We start from the raw sequence: 22,970 nt of genomic DNA, 5'->3' as shown, positions 1-22,970 counted from the left end.
ATTTTTATTATTGGTTCTGTCTCGTTCTGTCATTATGTAGAGACACAAACTTCATGATGTTACTTGAGATGTAAATCAATGCAGCTTTTATCCCAGACTGTGTGAATCACTCTCGCACAAAATATCATCACAGTCTCAGGAGTGAAAGTAATTTAATTTCTTACAGGTATGGTCCTATTGCAGCCTGGGTCCCTGCCAGCTCTTTTAACAGCTCCCTGCTGGCTTTTGCCACAGCTAAGCCAGCTCTTGCTCAAACGGCGCACCCATTTACTTTCACCTCTGCGGAGACTAAATATCTTCCTGCCCTTCATTTTCTCACTCTATGGAGAAATAACTGTAATAGAACTTTATAGTCATTTTCTGGTTCTATGATATCCATACTGCAAGGCCACTGGCCTTTTAGCTTTATACTGTATCATCAGCTCAATCAATGTTTCATTATGGAACAGAAGTATAGGATAATGCTGCACATATGTAAAATGAATCCTATAATAATCGAGATGGGATAAAGGCAAGATCCTCAAAATGTGGCCCTCACAAGTAGAGAGGCCCAGATGGAACAGTGACAGACAGCAGCCCAAAATACAGCTGGTCAGGTGGCCCTTGGGAGAGTTGGGTTGCCTCACTTGGAAGGAATATTAGGAGTGAGAGGAAAAACAAGAGTCCATCTAGGTTTGGTTGGGATTCAGCACTTTGGGGGGAGAATTCACTCTGAGGGGAAGGCTGGGTAGGGAGAAGTCTGTCAGGAAGGTCAGAAATATTGGTGAATTTGGGACCTTTTAAACATGAATCCACCATCGTAATTATTATAACCCACCAATTTATAGCACACAGATGATAGGATACTGAGCTTTGCATTTAGGAAAAAGTGATACTGGAAATCACTGATGAGATAATAAAATAAAAGAAAGTCATCCAGATTCTGCTGTCACATGCATGCAACTGTTGTGACTTAACTGTGGCAACATAGGTATAACTCAGAACTGTCCTCGCAAAGGTACTTGTGGAAATGAAAAGATCTGCCCAAGGGGCAGTTTGTGGTGCAGTAATATTAAGAAACTCACCAGTAAATTACAGTAGTATTAAAAAATAAATAAATCTTTACTGGCCCAAGTCTGTGTGTTGGAGAAAGAGGAGAGGTTTAATTTTTTTTTGGCTTTGTGTCTTCGGATGAGAAATTTCCCAACAAATTACAACAAATAAGGGTCAGTTAAAATACATTCAAAAAATAGAAAGTTCCAAATAAACAATCCAAGGTTTTATTGATTTTCAGGTCAACTTGTTTTTTTTCCTATCTTACTTCCCTATCCCCACAGATCCTAGACAGTAAATTTCCCAATCCTAGAAAACAATTTGAGAAATATGTTTCCAGGGTATATGTTTCCCCAAGTGAATGTGCTCAGCATAGATAACTGCATTGATTATATTTATAATTAGAAAAAGGCTTTCAGTGTTTTAATTAGACAAATTACTCACTGGGGGTCTTTTCCACTCAAACTTGACGGGGAGCTTCTGGTTGTAGAAGAGGGAGCTCTCATTAGGAGGGAAATCAGGATCCTCATAAAGAATCTTCTTCTCCAGGCATTTCTTGTGAAGTTCTTCAAAGGTCTTTTCCTTCACTCTAATAATGGGTTGGTTGCGACTGATGATAGCAGAATAGATTCCCCCAGGGCCTCCTCCTGTTTCAGCTGTTGTGCTAATGTTGGTGCTGGGAACTGACCCAGCTTCTGTCTGTTGAGCCACCACAGCATTTATGGCCGACGGCATGGAAATTCAATTTAAAGAAAATTAAAAAATTAAGGAGGAAAAAAAAAAGGAAGCTCTTGGACGGAAACTACAGAAAAGAGGAAGTCACTGCATAAACAGATTAGCAGCTCTCTCCTTTGTCTGCAAGTGTCCAAGTTACTTTATCACTTTTAATGTATCATGGAATAGTGCAATTTATACATCATCCTGACCTTCTTGCTGTGGTAATTTTATCAGAATTCAAAATTTCTTCCTCAATAGGAAGTAAGAGAGATCGTTGAGTAACTTTCTGTCCGGTGTTGGTATACCTACAGCATGCGTGTGAGAGTGTGTGCCTGTGTTCTGTAGAGGTTTCGACAAGGAAACTAAAAATAAACATGGGGAGAGAGAAGGGGTGAGAGAAAGGGAATGAGTGTCAATTTGATATGCAGTTTCTTCCTATTCTGGGCTTGTTCTCAGAAACGGTAGGGCTGATTCTTGATGTCATGTAGCTTTTTTTTTTTTTTAATTGCAAAAAATATTTAAACTGCACATTACACTTACATATTGGCTTTAAGCTGCATTTTATAGCATGTTTTTTATCATTAAGATGGGTCCTGATGTAATAAAGATTTATGCATATATTTAGCTTTACTCATTGGTTCTGTCTTCTTTGCAAAAAGGGAGTGTCTTTATACTGAGATGGTCAACTCAACTTAACGTCCAAGTGGGGACATCATGTATTCCCCCATCACGACCCCCTGAAGCCAATCATCTGACAGGCTTAGCTTGATTTGCTCTATCAAGCTACAGTGACTTGTGTCAACTAAGTTTTTACAGTAAAATAGCAAACTTGATATAAAAACATACTTTTTTTTTTAAACAGTGAATGCACAGCCATTGGCTTCAATAGGATTATTTACAGTATGTAGAGTTAAGCATGTATTGCTCATTCCTAGCTGTTTGCTATAGCTCCAGGTGTTTAAATAGTAAACACGTACCTCTGTGGGTGGATATGCCCTATACCATTAAGATTTTCTTTAACCAAGAAGTCTTAAATTATATTACAGCATATTCAGGGCCAGTGACATTAGGGGTTGGGCTGTAGCCCATTTATAGGTCTTCAATTCATGTGTATAAAACTTGTTTGCCAAAACTGTGTTTTTTCAGGTCTGGTTCTTAGTTCACTTGAATTAATGGCATCAAGTCATGTGGATGCAAATAATCTTTGAAGCTCAAGGAACAACTCTTGTAAGTGCACTCAGGATTCACATCATATAAGTAAGGAATAACTTCTTAAGTATAATCCCCAAGGTACTAATGTTGTACAGACACAATTCCTCCCCCATCTTGCCTCAAAGAAGTATGTAAATAAGATACTTACACAAAATAGAAAGGGGAATCTGAAAACATCAGCTGCAAAAGCAGCTGTCACAAGATAGGCTGTCCATCTGTAGCATTGATAATTTCCTCCTTACATTTGGCCATGAGTCTTGTAGGTTTTACAGGAGATCCTGGCAAGAGATGTCTCTCTCGATAGGATATTATTAGGAATGATTCAAAATAGCCAGATTGCAGCTTTTATTGCTTTGAAACCCTGACTTTTGCAAGGGCATGTCTGTCTTCAGCTTTTGTTTTCCTCCAATAGAAACATTCACTTAACTATCATAAGAACAGAACAGTATCATTGCACATAGGCTATGTCTAGACTACATCCCTCTGTTAGCAGAGGGATGTAAATGAAGCACTTCGAAAGTGCAAATGAAGCCGGGATTTAAATATCCCATGCTTTATTTGCATAATCACGTAATGACTCTCTTTCGAAAAAGTGCTATTTCAAAATTGAAACCACAGTCTAGACACGGTTCTTTTGAAAACAGAGTGCTTTTTTGAAAGATCCTGTAAACCACAAATGATCTTTCTGGAACCAATTAAAGTTTTGGATACCGACTTCTATGTTTGCTAATGGAATTACTCAGAAAGGATTCTGGTATTTGAAATGATGGACAGGGAGAAGTTCACACACAAGTATGAATTAGCATCAAACTAAAAGTTCATTGTTTGGCAGGGGAGGCACAAATACTACCTCCTTTTAAAAAAGGAATCTAGAAAGTTGGTATGAAATTTGAATTAATCCCAAATCAGTCTTCAGTTGCTAACAGCATGAGTCAGTGTAAACATGTTCATTATTGCTATTTGTAAATTTAGCAAATTAATTATTTGCTAGGTGCTCAGATATTAGTGAGAGGCACAGCCTACCTATCAGTAGATAGCCATAGCCTCCACCTTATACTAAAATGGTAGGCTGTGTCTAGACTACATGCCTCTGTCGTCAGAGGCATGTAGATTAGACACATAGACAAAGTCAAATGAAGCCGCGATTTAAATGATCGCGGCTTCATTTAAATTTACATGGCTGCCGCGCTGAGCCGACAAACAGCTGATCAGCTGTTTGTCCGCTCAGCGCGGCAGCCATGTAAATTTAAATGAAGCCGCGATCATTTAAATCGCGGCTTCATTTGACTTTGCCAAAACAACAAATCTACATGGCTCCGTCGACGGAGCCATGTAGTTTAGACGTACCCGTACTTATTTGTGGATATCCGTGGTGGGAAGAAGGATGGAGGAAATAAAGCATATGACTCATTTCACAATGAAAACAATCTTTGTTAATTTATTATGTCTTCACACTTCATAAGACTGAGATAAAATGTCTGTACCATTCTAATGGAATGTTAAATAGACACCAGCAATAGCAGTCAAGTCACATTCAGAAGCAGAAAGTAATAATGAACTCTGTTAAGAAATAGGTTTTGTATGTAAAATTCACAGACTGATAATAAGCAAGGGCCTGATTATCCTCTCCCTTATGCTGAGTAAATCAGGAGTGACACCACTGAACTCAGTGGAGTTATACCACATAAAATCAATGAGTGGTCCTGTGGCACCTTAAAGTCTAATCAAAATATATAGAATAATGAGCTTTTGTGGGCAAAACCCACTTCATCAGATGAATTGGAGTGGAAATACATATATAACAGCAGAAGTACCTGTCAACTGTAGGACCCGTGTTAATGAGGCTAATTAAGTGGGCTGGATGTGTCCCATACATAGCTTTTGGTGTGGAAATACAGATGGTAATGGCAGAAGAAATTGGCTTTGTAATGTGCCAATCAGTTTGTGTCAAATCTGTAGATGAACTGCAGTTCTGTAGACTCCCTCTGTAATTGGTTAGTGAAATTCCAGAGTTAGAGCAGAATCAGGCCCCTTGCCTCCTCAAAGAGGCGGACCAGTTCTTTGTAACCTAAGTTTTGAGGTAGGAAGATAATTGACCAAATTTTGCCCTCTCTGGCATAATGAAGGCCAGAATTGGGCTCTGTGTTTGTCATTTATGTCCCTTGGAAAGTACAGATCAGTGAAATCCTCATGTTTTCAAAATAGTACTATTTCAGGCTCAAGACTTCAGAGGATTCATCTCAAGTCACCCACCATGGATTTGCCCAACTGTGATTTAAATAGAAATCTTCAGGTCCCCAACGTTTAGCGTTGGGATCAAAGTTTTGCTGATCATATCTGCTTAAAGTGGGCATATAATTTTAAAGGGCAGGAGATTCTCAGGATTCCATGTGGAATGGGCTTGCTTGAATCGGTTGCAGTCAGTTGTTTAGAACATAACGGTAACAGTTTGCTGCTGCTGTATTGAAACTTGGCACTTCCAGAAATCCCTACAGAGAATAAATTGCAGCAGGTGGAACTGCCCAACTAAGCACAGAGTTGGCTTAGTGGGAAATGCTGGCACAAGTATAAGCTTGTTGGTATTTGCTGGTCAGTGTGCAGTTAGAGATCTTCTCTCTATTCCCCACCACCCACACTCCTAAGCATACTACAAGAGAATAGCTGAAAAGACAAGCAAACTATTTACTATTATCTTCATTTTGCTAAAAGAAGGGAGTGAATTCTGCTCTCATATCCATATAACACACTGACTTAATTCACAGATTTGCATCAGAGCTGACTCTGGCTTGTTTTATATATAACATAGGACTTAAAGCAAAATGGATATCAAGTAGGGGTAGGCAGACATTTTAAACTAACTCCTAAGCAGTGACAGTAGCACAGACTGGCTGTACTGGGGGCACGGTGGCATGGAGCTATGTAACCTGGTCTTGGAAGAGAGAACTCTGAAAGGAGGAGCAATGGGTACAGAGCAATGGGTGCAGAGGAGGTGGGAGTACAAGATTATAAGCTCAAGGTAAAAGCAGAGTCTTTTAAACATGTTAAAACTTTAAAATGGTGTAAAATTTGATGAGATAAAAATGAAAACTCTAAGCATTTTAAAGTTTTCAGTGTGGAACAGTATCCTCCATTCCCATCCTCCAGCCTCATCTCACTAAGGGTATGTCTACACTGCAAGGCTATTTTGGGATACCACAAATAGCTACCCTGCATCCAAGGAATGCGCTTGTTATTTTGAAATATTTTTGGAATAATGAATGCGCTATTTCACCATCCCTGTAAACCTCGTTGCAGGAGGAATAATGGATAGCTCGAAATAGCGCTTTATTTCAAAATTTGGTGCCAATTTTCAAAATAGCCCATTTTGAAATAAAATCAAAATAAGATACACAATTTACGTAGCGCAAATTGCATATCTTATTTCAATTTTAGAATGCAGTGTAGACTTACCCTAAGGGCATGCTCTTGCATTCATGAATGCATGCATGTATTCCCTGCGTGCATTCATGAATGTGGGAGCATACCCTCACTCCCCAAGGACTCATTAAAGTCTGAAGGAAGAGAGCCCTGCTTTCACAGGTCCTATAAGATCAATTATAACAGAGCTTCTCTTGTGCAGGCTTTCTATACCCACCCACCTGACTTAAACAATTGGTACTTATTCAAATAGAAACCTGGGCAACTCCCCCCCCAAACAAAACACACTGGGGGAGGAGGATGGGGTGGGAAAAAAAACAGTTAATTCACTTTTTCATGCCCGTTGCTCTTTGACATGTGTTGCTCATATCCATTCCAGTTAGGTGTGTCTGTGTCTGCTGCATGCACTATCATTGGAAAGCTTTCGCTTTAGCAGCACCATCGGGTCAGCTGTGGAACCCCCTGGCATGACATGCTCAATATATGACCCTACCGATCCGGCACTTCCTTGGTTCCTTCTTGCCACTTACTCTGACAGAGGGAAGGTGGGTGGGTTTGGAATGGATAGGAGCAACACATCTCGAAGAACAACAGATGTGAAATGGTGAGTAACCATTTTTCTTCTTAGAGTGATTGCTCATATTGATTCCAATGAGGTGACTCAAGACATAGCTAGGTGGTGGGTTGTAGTTATGCCAAGTAGGACCTCCCTCACTGATTCGGAGCATAGAAGTGCCATGGGGTTTAACCATGAAACTCCCAAACTGTGAGAAGGAGGGACTGGCACTTTGGCTCTAAAGTGAAACTAAAGAAACATGGAGAACTTGCTAGACAAGTCACCACAGTTCCAATGACTGTCACTGGTGGCAAGAAGGAACTGAGGAGGCTCCCGGTTGGCAGAGTCATATACTGAGTGCCATGCAGGTGCCATTCCATGAGGCTCAACAGACGACCCAATGTTGGTGCTAAAGGAAAACTTTCCAATGATCCTGCATGTGGCACGTGCACACCTAACTGGAATCAATGTGACCAATCACTGGAAGAAGAAAAGTGTTATGACAGAAAGTGTTTATGGGAACCCAGCGAATATCCAAACCCAATATTAGCCTATATAAAAATTGGGCACCTTTAAAAAAACCTAAATGTTATAAAGTCTAGAAATAAATATTTAATATGATATTCCCACCCACTTATTATCATTCATTCACTCACATCACCTGGCCCATGCTGCCTTCCCCAGACCTTGACTTCGAGCTGAGTTCAGATTCAACTGCTGAACTGTTTATCCAGCTCTGCTATTTACTTCCCTGTAAACAGACTGTGTAGTTGTTCCTCGTCTTGTGGACTAGGTGCTATAGGGGCAGAAGGGGAATGCTTGGAACAGAAGTAAACACATTAATTCCTGGTTCTGTCCAAGGTAGTTTGCCACAGAGTCCTAGACATAAATTTTAGTCCTTTGCATCTTGCATAGATTCACCAATGTTGTTTGATTGAGCTGATGCAGGGCTCTTCCTTTCCTCTTTCTGCAAAATGCCCTACTCAAACAGCCAGATAGCAGTAATTTGCAGACGCTTAGAAAATTGTCTTAAAATTAAAAACTAAAAGTCCTTGGGCTTACGATCTTGAAAGCCAGTCCCAATCATGGATACAAGTGAGGGCAGAATTCAGTCCACTGCCTGCAGAATCCTGTCCACCAAAATGAAGCCAACCTTCGCAGGATAGCAATGAGCCTTTTCTAGTGATATGACCTCATTTGCGCTACTTTTGCTAGCTAGTGATCTGGGAAGAGTGTGTAAAATCTAAATCAAATAAATCTTTTATAAAAGATAACGTTAAGAAAGATCAGCCTGTGGCTGCAATAGCTCTGCTTACATTTTACAAACTAGTCATATTCAAGAGAACAAGTTAAGTCCTTCAAAACCATTTCCTTTCAACTTTTCATCAACTTCTCTGAAGATGCAGTTTATCTTCTCACATGATGTGAATTTCCCAGTCATCACCAATATTCAATAATAGCTTTTCCAGGGTCAACATGGAGGTCGTGATATCATACGTGAAAACCACTTCTTTGTCTTTCCCATCTGTATTGCAATGGGATGAGAGAGTTTATGATTCACTTTAAGAAAACCCCTTCTGAACGAAGTTATACTGTACATGGTTGCCTTATTTCTCTTACTCTCTGTTAGGCATGGAGATGGTCAAAGAAGAGTTCTTGCTGGCCAAATCTGGCCTCTATGCTTTAAGAGTGTATCAGAGTCTAAGGTATCATATCTTCCTTTACTTCAACTCTGCAGACAGGTCCTTAGGGCTCCGTGGATTTTTTTGGGGGAAGCTGCCTTCTGAATCTTTATCCCCAGGCACATCCAGCAACATGCCAGCAAAAGCAAATGCTTGTTTCTGCATTAACTGCTGCTTTTTGTGCCTTAGCAGGGGTAGAGACAGATGCAGGCAGGACCAATGACAGTATGATTCCCAAACGGGAAAGGGAGGACCCTGGAGGGACAGGTCATCTGTGCAAATTCCACTTGCTTTCTCTTATATAGTGCAGTGGGTTCTGTGACACCTCCTTCCCCCTCCCCCCACTCCCATGTGAGCGACAAAATAGAAACACTTTTGTTTTGGCCTGCACATTTTCTTTTTTGGACCAGTTTGACCCACTCTATTTGAGAGTCTCAGAGTTATTATTAAACCCTTTCTCCAGCTGCATGCTCTCTGATATGAGGTTATCTACATTTGTTAACTCTCAAGCAGGGCTCTACTAACACAACTGTCTCTGTAGCCAAAGTGTTTCTTGGCTTGGGAGTTATTATACTGGTGGGCCCTTCAGTGGAAGCAGCCAACAACTTTGTCCCTGGTCTCGAAAAGCAGGCAGCAAACATCTTCCTATGGAGACACTGACACCTCAGTTTCAGTGCAGTTCCCTAGTGGTCAAATGTAATGAAAAATAATCACTAGCATGTCCTCAGAGCACAAGTTAACCCCAGCCTCTGTTTCACTTGTCTTTGCACAGGTGCTCAGTGGAAGGACTGCTGGAGAGGCAGAAGGGGGAGAACTTTTGGGGCAAGGCAGGGCTCCCTCTCTCAGCTTCTGAGAGTTAGGTTGATTCCCAGACCGGGGCTGTTTTTACTTTTACCTGGTTTTACTTTTGTGTTTATTGAGACTTTCTCCTAATAACTGAACCTTACAGACATTTGCTGTGGTTTCTGCCCAAACATGCCACCAGTTTACACACTAGTGGCATCAAGTGGTGCTTCAGTCAACACCATCAGTGAGGGGCCAAGGATTAATTCATCCTACAAACTGAACTACCCTACCACTACAGTGATGGTTCCTCAAGAACAGGGGTGGGATGTACTGGCAATTAACAGCTTATATACTATTGCTTCCCATGCTCATAGTTGTCTTTATAGTGTTGTCACCTGCCACCTTTAATTAGTGCTACCATTATTTTAAAAAAACTGTCGTGATTTATAAAATATTCCTTCTCTTACCCTGGAGATTGGCATTCACAGATGTGGGCTGCTTCTGAACTCCTAGAATTAGTATCCGTTCAACTACACATTTTGTGTGGTATTGCCCAATTTCATCAGCACAGCTGAAAAAGAAAACAAAACAGTCTCAGACCCAGTAGTTTCTGCCTGTAGCTGGTAAGTCAGCCAAGGTATAAAACTTGGAAGGACAAACCACAACCACAGTCTCTTATTTCAGGATCCCAATACAGTTTATTTTTCCTAACCTACTTTTTCTTGAAACAGGTATGATTCCCCTCCTCCCCCCATCACCAAATCCCTAACCAGTATATAAGAAGGTTTCACAAGCCCCTGGTTACCTGGATGGCATCTGAAAATGATTTAAATAGATACAAATAGTGAAGGACCCATCTACGTAAGTCAGTCTTCCCTGTATTCAAGGGACTAGTCTGTGTTTAGTCATGTTACCCAAGCCATTCTATGATCTTGCTGAATGATAAGTTTCATAGAATAGATGATCTCTAATTCATTCTTGAGGTTTGAAGAAGTGAGAAAAAAACCTGTAGCTTAATGATGGTGCTACAAATCCATTTGGACAACAAATTTTGGTATTGGTTGTACCTCCTTAATCTGGCTCCCCTGGGACCTGATGGGTCCCGGAAGAGTTTTCCAGACCAGGGAAGGTCGGGGGGGGGGGGGGGGGCACTAGCCTCACCGCTGGATTCCTCTCCTCAGCTACCTGCCACTGCTACCCTGACCCCCTTTGGCAGCGGCCCTGCGGGTGCTTGCAGCCCTGCTAGCTGTGAGCTCTGGAGCCCCGCCCTGCTTCTTGGCCCCGTTAGCTGCAGGCTCGGCGCCCCCCTCTCTCCCCGGCCCTGCAGACTCCAGCAACCACACCAGCTCTGCACTCTGCCCCGCCTCATGTACTCTGGCACCCCCACTGGCTTCCTAGTCTGGCCAACTGCAGGCTCTGGAGTCCCATGGGCCTCACTGGTCCCACCAGACGGCTCTGCTCCCAGCCACCGGCAACCTCTGTGCTGGGGCACTCTAACACCACAGATGTTGCCAAACCAGAAAGTCTCAGACCACAGAGGTTCAACCTCTGTAGCCTACAGTACAGTTAGTGGAAGTCTGGGAGTGACATATTTGAGACATTTGCCTCCTTACAAGCAGCTGTGGATATTTTTGGTATTTAGCATGCTTGACTACCCTTTTTATTTTTCTAGGCTACTCTTCTATTGACATACACTTTCTGACTATGTTTCAGCATTTCCTTCCTTGGCTTCATTGCTAGTAAGTATTGCTCTTTTGTCTTACCTCTACATGTAATCTCAGAACATAGCCTTTATTGATGTGATTACCCTGAAACTATTCATACAATGAGTGTATCCGTCTAAATCTGTCCTCTCTTTGAAAAGCTCTCAGTTTAGTAATCCTTGTTGCTGCCCTTAATTAGATCTAATTTAGTAAATCTGTATCATTCCTAAACAGAGTGAACCAGACCTGCACTCAGCATTCCAGATACAGGCACAATGGGACCATGAAGAGCAACACTCACTTCTCCAGCTTGGCAAACGAACCTCTCTATCACTGGAGGGTTCTTGAGCAATGGAAGAGAGTAACTCTTGCACATTTGTTGCTAAGTAAAATGAATTATAAAACAGATTTCCTTTTATGGGGGTTTTACCTGCAAGAACTGCTATTACCTGGAAGAGAAAACTTTCTTGTGGAATGTGAATTTCCTGTGCAGGAATTGCTTCTTCTGGAGGTAGTGAAATGAATGCCCATCATCTAGATAGAGCTCACCTACTGCAAAGTCCTATGGAACACATCAGATATTGAACAAAGTTAACAGAAGCCTAAGCACTGGACAGTGAAACTGAAAATAAGCATCATTATATGCTGAGGTCAACAGTTAGAAATCTTATCTTCTCTGGGAGGCTAAAACATCTCCTTGAAGAACAATCTAGCATTATTTAAAGTGCATTCTGGATGTTATAGTTTCATTGGGGGGGGGGGGGGGCTGTGCAGTATTTTCCACTGTTGACTTGTGTTTAATAGGACTGTTGCTGATTTCATTTTCTCTGAAACTGAGAGGAAGTTTGTGGCCTGAAGCAATCCACCACTCTTCTCCTTTCTCCATACTGCTGGGGAGTGGCTGAGAAGAGGAAGGGCAAAGGGAAGGTGAGGAAATGCTCTATTTGGGCAGAAATCCTACAGTCTCGCAGAATGAACAGTTTGGGTGCTCTGGCATGAACCCCAGCATAAGGAGTGGAACCTAGGCAAGTGAGAAGAGGGCCAAGTCACTCCATAGCAATCTGATGGAGACTGGCTCTTCTTCTAGCTGATGTATAGACAAGGACCACACTGTGTTGGTTGAACAAGCAGAAGGATACCTTTTGTGCCTTATAAAGCAGGCCCTGATGCTAGAGGAAGAGGCTGCAGAAAGCAAGGAGGAGTGGGACAGGAGTCCAAAAGTGAAAAGAAGAAGAGATAAAAAGATAGGTGTAAACTACATGTAATCCTGGAATACCTTGGAGTCCAGAGCAACACGGAGTTCGTAAGAAATATCTGTCATCCATTCAGTGGATCTTCCCACTTTGGTCTTAAGAGGCACCACACTCCCTCCTCGCTGGAACACTGGAATCTGTCAATAGCAAAAACAGGTAGAACAGTTCAAGTGTGGAGATCTTACTGCTAATCTCTAGTAATTTTATTTTAGTTTATTAAGAAACAACTGCATTTTTTTTTAATCACCCACAGGGAATTCCAGCACACAGCATGTTGATAAATTAACTCTATTCTGCTTACAAGTCATCTTACCCTATGCTTTTCCTGTCTCAAAATCATCTCAGCAGCATTTGTTGAAAGTGCCTACCCATGTGGTGGCTGTCTTCTAAAAGAACAGCATATATTGGGGCCATAGTGTAACAGAGCTCATCTGAATGAAGGACATGTACTGACAAAGACAGCCCCTTCTCTCCTGTAGTACAAGAATTGCTATACCTTACGTTGATAATGGGCACTTGCAGTCCAGTGCTGCCATTCATGTACAGGCAGTCCCCGGGTTACATGGATCCGACTTACATCGGATCCTTACTTACAAACAGGGGCCGTGTCCAGACTCAGGGGTTTTTTCGGGAAAAGTAGCCTTTTCCCGAAAAAACTTCCCCTGCGTCCAGACTCAAGCCGCGTTCTTTCGAAACTATTTCGAAAGAACGCGGCTTTTCTTTCGATGGCGGTAAACCTCGTTTCACGAGGAAGAACGCCTTCTTTCGAAAGTTCCTCTTTCGAAAGAAGGCGTTCTTCAATGTAAAGAGGCCGTCTTCGAAAGAGAGCATCCAGACTCGCTGGGTGCTCTCTTTCGAAAAAGCGGATTTCTCTTTCGAAAGATCCGCCTGCAGTCTAGACGCGATCTTTCGAAAGAGGCTCTTTCGAAAGATGCTTTCGAAAGAGTCTCTTTCGAAAGAAGCCTGCAGCTAGACATAGCCAGGGTGAGGCAACCCCGCACAAGCTGCTTCCCCCCAGCAGACCAGGGAGATGCGAAGCTAGCGCGCCCCCCCCCCCCCAGCAGACCAGGGAGACGTGGAGCGGCTTTTCTCAGCAGACACCTCAGCTTTAGAATAAAGGACTGAGGGAAGTGAGGTGTGGGAGAATAAAACTGAGCTCTGGAGAAATGTTTGGCTAGAGTTTCCCCTACAATATGTACCAGTTCCGACTTACGTACAAATTCAACTTAAGAACAAATCTACAGTCCCTATCTTGTACGTAACCCGAGGACTGCCTGTAGTAGTAAACAGTCAGAAGTCCCACCTAGAAATGTGAGGCTGTTCCAATGAACCCCTCCTTCACTACAAACACTGTTGAGATACTCTCTGCACTTTCAGCATTTCTACTAACTGCTCCTTCTAAATAGTAGGTAACTTGGAGGTGGAAGGGAGTTCACTGTGGAGTTCTCTTCTGCCATAGTTAGACCCTTCAATGTCTACATGAGCCTGCGGGGCTCATATGACACTTTGCTGTTTCTTAGTTTGAACCTCAAGTTGAGACAGTATTCTTTTCTCTCTCCATAGAAACTACTTTAATTCTCCTTGCTGGGCTGTAGCATAATACCACTATACTGATTTATGAGTGTTTGAGAGAAAATCTATTTTAATCTGTCAACCTAATGAAAGCTGTATTACAAGACAGAAGCGTACACTCTCTAGTGTTACTGGTATCTTCAGAGTGCCTGGACAGTCCTGTCGTCTAAATCTTCTGAAGTCATACCAAACCTACATCAAGGAAAAGGCAGAAGAAACAAACATAAGATATATATCATGGAAGGATATAATACCTCTGCGGGAACATTTGCTTTGTGATTTTATCTCTGGATATCACTGTCTTTTACTGTATTCTTGTAATGCAAGCAATCACATTTAGCGTGCTGAATCAAATAACCTTTGTGAGAGACTTAACAAATGTGCACCGCACAGATACACAAAATAGAGAATGATCATTTCTAGAACTTGCATTTGCTCTAATAGATTTCAAAGCTGTTGGAGGTGCTAAGCAACGGTGTCGTTTACAAAATGAAACTTTTAAAAAATACTTTCTGAGAAACAAATTCAGTGCAAGCACATTTTTACCTGAACATAATCTAAATTTTCTGCAGGCCTCCAGCTTGTGTTCTAAAGTCCGTGCTATGGGTCAAATATCTTTGGCTTTAGGGCCTTTAGAATGAGTATAAGAGACAACAGGAACATACAGTCTATTTCTTATGAATTTGTTCACAACCAAAATTCTTTTTATGATAAATGACAGGGCTTTTCAGACCAGCGTTTAGTACATGTGAAGAGTTACAGTTAGGCGGGTCTGACAACTGAAACCTTCTAGTGCACCAAAAGCCAAATACATTTTCAGGCCCCCACAACAGCATGTGATTCTCACATTCTCTTTGAGTGATCATGCTCCCAGGGTAAGGGCATTCAGTTTCTGATGTTATCTGTCGAGTAAATACTGTAAACAGGTCAGTGTGGACTTTTCTCTATTATCTGGGAATTAAAACAAGGCAATCAAAAAACCTGCAACTTAGATGTCCATAACTGACTGAATTTATAGGGATGTTCCAAACTATGCTGCTAAAAGTTAGTCATTGAAAATTACCATACAAAGTCCCGTGTACCTCTGCACCATAGTCTCTGACAGGATTAGCAGTTACAGCCATGGTAGGCAGTGAATTCCTATACAAATCTTAACTAAAAAATAGTGTTCATTAAAACTTCCTGAATGAGACCCTAAGCAATCTTGTCCATATTTCTATACTCTGCCTTATCTTAAGCCAAGTGATTCCAGAAGTCCACAGGCTTTTATTTCACCTTTCATACTCAAGGCTATTCTCGCCTCTCCTTTTCTCCTTGTATTTTTTTTTCATCTGCTTCCAAAATTAGATCTCAAGCTTCTACTCAGTGCAATGAGTTGCATTCATCAGAGCTGATTCAAAGAGCATCTGGCAAATCTAATGACTTGAGATGCCGAGAAAAATGTGGTCAGTACTCAGCCATGGAATCTGAAGAAATCTCTTCCCAAAGTACCACCTCAGCAACTTCTAATTCTGAAATCAAGTCTTCTATGTAGAAGCACATTGCAATGCCTTAATGTGGAAGAACAACTTTTTTTTCCAGAGAGGTACTGACCTTTTATAAGTGTATCAGAAAGTTTGCTGCGCTTATCGATGACATCTAGTTATGGAACAGCCTGCACTGCAGTACTTGAATTATTATTTTGGCTGAGGTAGTGGCCAAAATGTGTTAGTTGCTGAAATGACAATACCTGCTCTGAAGAGCATGCAGTCGGGAAAATTGGTGGGTGAAAAGAATAAAACTCACAAGCAAAGTGATCGCAGTGTGAGGCACACAGCAAAGTTAAAAGAAAAAAAATATTTCAGTACCTCTCCTTGTATCATTCTTCTACCATCCATCCCCCATGTCTTTCCCCCCAGATTTAACTCAAGTGTTCTATCCTCTGTTCCAACATTTGACCTCTTCCTGTCACATAAATGAGAAATTAACCCTAAGAAAAGGAAATTAAATTACTAAGCAGACAACTTAAGTCAGCTAGTGAGTTGCAGAGGTGTAGGAGAAGTATAAAATTAAAGAATTACATTTAACTTATATTTGGCTAAGGAAATATATATGTTGTAAAGCAGTGGTTCTCAAACTTTTTGGCCCATGGCCCACTTGGCTCAATGTAAACCTTTCTGTGGACCACCAGTTGCTAATGGAACCTCGTCGTTAATTATAGAATTATGCCCGAGCCATTTTGCTAATGCTGCAGCTAGGGAAAATGGTTTAATTTAAGCAGCAAGGAAGGAAATATTAAATTATTATATAGATTAAGCATTTTGACGTTTCCATGTAAGATTACCAAACTTCATTTTAAATCAAGTACATTATTAAGTCCAACACAAATGGTTTCAACATTGCCTTTATTTATGATAGGAGTGGGGAACCTTTTTTTGATCGGGGGGGACCACTGACTCACAGAAAAATCAGTTGGGGACTACACAAGTGAGAATAAAAAAACCCCTCCAACAACCCCCAAACCTCACCTGATGTGGCCCCTGACTGTGACACCTCACTCCTCTGGCACTCCAGCTCCACGGGGTGAGGGGAAGGGAGAAGGAGGACTGAGGTTCAGGGCTTCCCATAGGCTGTTAAGTGATAAGCAACCACTTATTGGTTAAACGGCTAGCCAACTAGCTGCTAACGTCCCTAGTTCCTGCTAATAGCACTGTCACTTACTGGTTATGCTGGGATAGAAGACGACTTCTGAGAATGGAGCTAATTCACTTTCTTTGATTCAAACATCAGAGTTAGTTCTTAATTACTCTTACCTCATCAGACCCTGGCAGTAAAATGTTCATGGTAGTGATCTCTTGTTCAGCGACTGGATGCACCAGTAAAGCATTTCCTGGAATAAGAAATACAAAAAGAAATGAGAACATGGTGCATTGCCTGTGGATAGTGCATTGACTCTGTTCCTGGCTCGGCTATTGTCCTGCTAGGTGACCTTAGACAAGTCTCTTCACCTTTCTGGGGCTCATCTGTAAAAAGGGGGTAATGATACTAACTGCCATTGTAAAGAAAGCATTTTGAGATCTACTAATTAAAAATGCAGTAGAAGATACTAATACATAGCTCTTGTGTAACTGTTTTGCCATTATCTAAAGATTCAATTGTGGGGCTATAGTATTTAAGGTTGAAGATTGCAGACTCCCTGGATGCGATTTTCAAAAGCATCTAATGGAATGAGATGCTCACATCTCTTTTAAAGGCAGTGGGAGTTAGGGTACATCTACACTAGCCCCCTACATCAATCTAGGCAGGCTAATGAGGGCGACCGGAATTGCAAATCAAGCCTGGGATTTAAATATCTCGTGCTTGATTTGCATGTTCCCAGCCGGTCGCCATTTTAGAAATTGACTAGCCCGAAGTAACTGCCCGCATCTACACACGGCAGTGAAACGGGATTCCGATTTAAAGCCCTAACTCGAATTAGCTGGTATTCCTCCTGTAATGAGGTTTACCAGCTAATTTGAATTAGGGGCTTTAAATCGGAATCCCGTTTCACTGCCGTGTGTAGACGCGGGCAGTTACTTCGGGCTAGTCACTTTCTAAATGGCGACCGGCTGGGAACATGCAAATCAAGCGCAGGATATTTAAATCCCAGGCTTGATTTCCAATTCTGGTCGCCCTCATTAGCCTCCCTAGATCAATCTAGAGGGCTAGTGTAGACATACCCTTAGGTAGTTAGGTAAGGGGGGGTGTCTTATTTGTTTTAGGTGCTTTTGAAAATAGCACTCATTTTAAGAGTTGTGACTAAGCAATGCTAAATACCAGAACAATTCAAAACTGCGTTACCAATATTTTAATACTGTAATCTCACAAAAATGTTCCTCCCTTCACAAGGGATAAAATCTGGGGTCGTACAGGTTAAGGTGCTTGCACACATAAGTGGGAGAGGCAGAGAAATCTATTAATATTTTTTTGATATTTAAACAAAAAAAAAACAGAATTAAGGAAAAAGGCAATTCCATTTGGCAAAGAAATTCCTTTTAAATGCACGTCTTGGGAAATGTTTACACCTTGCTCTGAAAAGTATATTGAATAGGTTGATTGGAGAGTGCAGTGTTCAACATGTATAACTAACAAAGGCATGTGAGAGAAAAGTTTCTAAACTTTTAACACTTGGAATATTCAAAAGGCTAAAAATTTGCTGTTTAAGATGTATTTTCTATCCCCAGAAGTAACTCAGCTCTGTCAGAGATGATTTATTAATATTCACAGAGAAGGTGAATTCCATCAGAAATCACTGCCACCCCTCCATCAATTCTGGATAATTAGTTATTTGAAGTAGAAGTCCTGATGAAGGTTGGGGTTTTATATGCTGGAACTAAGCATGTTCAAGAGCAATTAATAGTGATGAGTGCCTCAATTTTTTCACCTCAATATGACACACCTTTCAAGTAGGGGTGTCAAGCGATTAAAAAAATATGTATCACTATTAAGTCACATTATTAAAAATTAATCATGATTAATCATGTGATTAACCATACTGTTAAACAATAATGGAATACTATTTATTTAAATCTTTCTGGAAGCATGTCCTCTGGAATGTTGGTCAAAACATGAAGGGGCATATGAATATGTTTAGCACATCTAACATGTAAATACCTTGCAATACAAGCTGCAAAAGTGCCACACAAATACTTGTTCTCATTTTCTAGTAACATTGTAAATAAGAAGCGGACACAATTATCTCCCATAAATATAAACAAATTTGTTTGTCTTAGTGACTGGTTGAATAATAAGTAGGACTGATTGGACTCGTAGGCTCTACCAGCAGGGGTGGGCAATAATTTTTGATGGAGAGCCACTCCAAGATTTTGGAAAGTGGTCAAGGGCTGCACTTTTCTGTGGAGGAGGTGTGGGGTCTCAGATGGACGTCAGGTGCAGAAGGGCGCATAGGATAAGGGACCAGGGTGCTGGAGATGATGGGAGGTCTGAGAGGGAGTTTGGGTGAAGGAGAGGATTGTGACCTGGGTCAGGAGATTGGGGTGTAGGGAAGGGAAGGGAGTATGGGTGCAGGAGAGGATTCTGGCCTGGGGGAGGGACTCTAGGAGGAGGTGCAAAGTCTGGGAGGGAATTATGACCTAGGAGAAGGGTCAGACTGCAGAGGGTTTGGGTAGTGACCTGGAGCAGAGGAATGGGGTGCAGGGTCTGGAGGGTGTTTGGGTGCAGGAGAGGATTCTGGCTTAGGGGGAGGAGTATAGGAGGGTGTACAAAGTCTGGGAGGGAGTTGTGACCTGGGGGAGGGAGCTGGGGTGGGGAAAGGGCAGGGGTGCCAGAGGAAGGCTTTGGCTGGGAGGCAATTACCTAAGTGTTTCCCAGCCAGCAGCTGTGCAGCACCCCCAAGGCAGGCTAGGCTCCCTGCCTGCTGCAGTCCCAGATCACTTAATACTGCAGGCTGCTCCCTCCATGTGACGCAGCTCTGGGATGGGGAAGAGGCTTGCACTGCCCCCGTCCCCAAGGCCAATCTCTCAGCTCCTAATCGACTGGTTGTTTTAGTCCAATAGGAGCTAAGAGATTGGCTGGGGGTAGGGAGATCACATGAACCCTCCCTCCCCTTCTAGAGCAAAGAGGCACACGGAGCAGCCTTGTGCTTAAAACAGTGGCTGCTGTTTGACTCAAGGTCCCAGCAGGGTGGTCCATGGGCCAGATCTGGTGGCTTAGTGGTCCAGATTCCACCTGCGAGAGGAATCTTGCCCACCCCTGCTCTAGAGTTTTACATTGTTTTGTTTTGTGCAGTTATATCACACACAAAATATCTACATTTGTAAAGCTGCATTTTCATGATAAAGAGATTGCACCACAATACTTGGATAAGGTGACTTGAAAAATATTTATTTTGTTTATCATTGTTACAATGCAAATATTTGCAATCAATTGGTATTCTATTGTTTAACAGTGCAATTGAAACTGCAATTAATTTTTGAGTTAACTGCATGTGCTAACAGTTAGTAATCAACAGCTCTACTTTTTAAAAATTTTCAAAAATGTTGATCATTCACCCTCTGGAAATCAGGATTCTTAAAATGTCTCAAGCTGGGCAGGGGACCCAAAATCATTCACTTTTAAACATCTTGTCAGGGGTTTTCATACTTTTTGCTACTATAATAGCAGACACCAGCTGATGTTTGGATTTGGGAAATTGTCTACTTACCTAGCATGTATTCGTCTTCCACACCAAAAGTTTCTTGTTCCTTGGGGAACTCAACCCAGAGAGGCCTGTGGAAAACAGGGGAGTCTTGTCAGTGTCATCTTTCTCATTGGCCTGCTCTCTGTCTTAGCTGGAGTCTCTGGGCCCTCTGCCAGCTTCAACATTCCCACTCTTCTACAAGGCCTATTTTGTAACTACTGCCATTCCACCAAGGAAGATTGGACAGATTTCTTATCTGTGTCCTTAAATGCCTCTTCTTATACAATCATTACAATTCCACGATGAACAAGAGTTAAAGCCCTTCCCAGTGCTGTCTACTTGCGAGCAGAAAGCTGACCTAATCCAGTCTCCTCCACAAGATCTTGTAAGGCAGATCACAGTCCTTAGGCTACCAAATGTGTATGCTCTGTCTAAGGCTACGTTTACATTGTAGCATTCTTGCGGAAAAGCTTATGCAAATGAAGCTTGGCGTGGAATATCGCTGCGCTTCATTTGCATAATTAACGAGCAGCCATTTTTGCGCAAAAAAGAACAGTGTAGACAGCTCCTTTTTGCACATAAACCCCCTCTTGCGCAAGAGCTGTTCTTCCTCATTTTTGAGCTGGGGGACATCATTTTGCCTCATTTTTTGAGGAAGAACGGTTCTTGCACTAGAGGGTTTTTTGTGCAAAAAAATAGCCATCTACATGGCTCTTTTTTGTGCAAAAACGTCTGATCATTAATTATGCAAATGAAGTGCAGCGATAGTCCACGCCAAGCTTCATTTTCATAAGCTTTTCTGCAAGCAGGCTAGTGTAGATGTAGCCTAACTGTGGTATGGTGATTTTTTTTCTCTGTTTTTGGCATATGCATCTGTTTTGACCTTTGCAACCCTGGGAATCCCCCCTTTCCTCATGAACTCACATAGCATCAATCTTTCTTCTAGCAGAGAGATGGACAGGACTTTCCTTCAGAGTCCATCAATATTGCTTCTTTACTGGCTAGTTTCTGGGAGATAATCTCTCTTCCTTTCAGTAGCTGACTATACTGGTTCTACAGCAACCCTGGGTCCTGTTTATCAGGGACTGAGAAACCTGATTAAGTTGTATTGAATAGTAATGTGGTACGCTAATCACTGGTCACGCCCAGACCCTCCCTTGCTTATTTATAATACCAAGTGTTATGATAACAATAGCTCTTTCTTGTTAGAGACAAGAATGGGAGCAATTCTGTGGGTCCCCACACAAACAATCTCTGCTTGACCTGTTGAATTCTGCAACTCCACTGTTTATTGGCTTGCTAACGAGGCAGATTTTTTACTGTGTTTGTCCCTGTAAAACACGGAAGAAAATTCCATGGCTCTTTTTAGTTTCTGAACATGCCCCAATGACTTGCTATCACCACGACAGTATTTATTATTATATATAGTCAAAATAGGGGCCTGATTTTTAGAAAGGTAGAAGCCCAGGAATGGACAGGTGCTGCAAGTGTGTACACAAATGGACCATTTGTATACTGCAAAGGGGTAGACAGATGTCCTCACTGGCTCTTGTGGTGCCTGCATGCACAAGTCAGGTTCACAATTGGGTGTATCCAAAAGTTTCTGCCCTATTACAAGTCAAGTTATTATCTTGACATGGGGTTTTCCATTACAACTAGTGAAGATGAATTTGAAAAAAAGGACAGCAATTATAGTGCCATCTGTAAGAGACAAAAATACAAGTGAGATTAGCAATATTTATCTTCCACTGACATGACTGTTACACACAGCTCCGCTGAGACCTCTCATTATATATTGGAAAGGAGCACAATGGAAGTTACTTTACTAATTTAATGTCTATATTACATTACGAAAGGAAAAATGACTATAGGAAATGTATAATGGCAAACACCTCACTCTTGAATTATCTATATGAAATGAACTCTGGGCAAGGTAGGTAACCAATTGGCCTAATTTCTGAATAAAAAGCATTGACCAGTTAGAAAGAGAAAAGGCAGGCTTTGAAGCTTTCAGGTCTGCTTAGGGATCCACTGGCAGTATTTAGATATAGATGAGAATAATTGGTAACATTCTTCTTGGGGTCTACTGTATTTTTCTATGGCTACATTTAAACTACAAAGATTTTTCAAAAGAGGATATGCAAATCCCACGAAAAATCTTTGTAGTTTAGACATGGCTTAAGACTGTAGTTTAGACATGGCTTAAGACTGTATGTGGGAATGGTTTATTTAAGTGATGTGCTCAATTGTTCTCTTTTTAAAAGCAATTCCTATATATACATTCATTTTCTAAAATTCAAATTGAAAGTCACAAAAGTAAGGGAAAGGAATTTAACTTTGCCCTCTCATGCATCCTTTGACACAATTACTACCTTTCCTGGCTCATAAGAAGGGCCTTTATATAAAATGCAATACAAGTGGTTTTAATTAATTCCCTTATATTACCTACCTCATGACTGGTTCAGCAGTAGTGTGTGCCCGGTAGAACAGTGAATACAAGTAGGGCAGAAGGGTGTATCGCTCTTTAATGGCCTCCCTGATGAGCCGTGTGTTCTCATCCCCAAATAGCCATGGTTCACGCCGTTTGCTGTCGATATTGGCGTGGCCTCTGAAGAAAGGCTGGTATGCACCAGCCTGATACCAGCGAACAAGTAGCTCTGGGTCTGGATCCCCAATAAACCCGCCCACATCAGCTAAAATGTAAAGAGACATGCTAATTTGTTTTGGAAAGTGTTCTGAAAAACATGAATTTCTCATATAAACATTCCAAATCTATAAATACATTAATGTAACATGGCTCATCCTATCCTGCTGAAAGGCAGCTGTTTGGCCATACAAAGTGAAAAGAAATATCAGACTCATCTATTGATGAAATGGGTTGAG

The 22,970-nt window shown here is 41.6% G+C and overlaps 2 protein-coding genes across 7 annotated transcripts in view; both read right to left on the bottom strand.

The window, feature by feature from the left end:
- Positions 1–2,112, bottom strand: part of CAPN3 (calpain 3) — a 54,926-nt gene extending 52,814 nt beyond the window's left edge. For both annotated transcript variants that reach the window (XM_006130355.4, XM_006130358.4), the window contains exon 1: positions 1,477–2,112. In XM_006130355.4, coding sequence (XP_006130417.1) covers positions 1,477–1,767 — 291 coding nt within the window. In that variant the 5' untranslated portion in view covers positions 1,768–2,112. The remainder of the gene's footprint in view (positions 1–1,476) is intronic.
- Positions 2,113–4,371: 2,259 nt separating this feature from the next.
- The window catches only part of GANC (glucosidase alpha, neutral C), a 50,901-nt gene continuing 32,302 nt past the window's right edge, over positions 4,372–22,970 (bottom strand). For 3 of the 5 annotated variants that reach the window (XM_075927214.1, XM_075927213.1, XM_075927216.1), the window contains 9 exons: positions 22,537–22,780; positions 20,112–20,176; positions 16,723–16,799; positions 16,438–16,539; positions 14,048–14,122; positions 12,382–12,495; positions 11,555–11,667; positions 9,870–9,973; positions 4,372–8,459 (listed from right to left, as the gene is read on the bottom strand). In XM_075927214.1, the coding sequence (XP_075783329.1) occupies positions 8,350–8,459; positions 9,870–9,973; positions 11,555–11,667; positions 12,382–12,495; positions 14,048–14,122; positions 16,438–16,539; positions 16,723–16,799; positions 20,112–20,176; positions 22,537–22,780 (1,004 nt within the window). In that variant the 3' untranslated portion in view covers positions 4,372–8,349. The other 2 variants (XM_006130352.4, XM_075927217.1) reach the window with 2 other exon arrangements.

Source organism: Pelodiscus sinensis, chromosome 4 (assembly GCF_049634645.1).
Source record: "Pelodiscus sinensis isolate JC-2024 chromosome 4, ASM4963464v1, whole genome shotgun sequence".
Taxonomy (NCBI): Eukaryota; Metazoa; Chordata; order Testudines; family Trionychidae; genus Pelodiscus; species Pelodiscus sinensis.
This window is presented reverse-complemented; position numbering and strand designations above follow the sequence as displayed.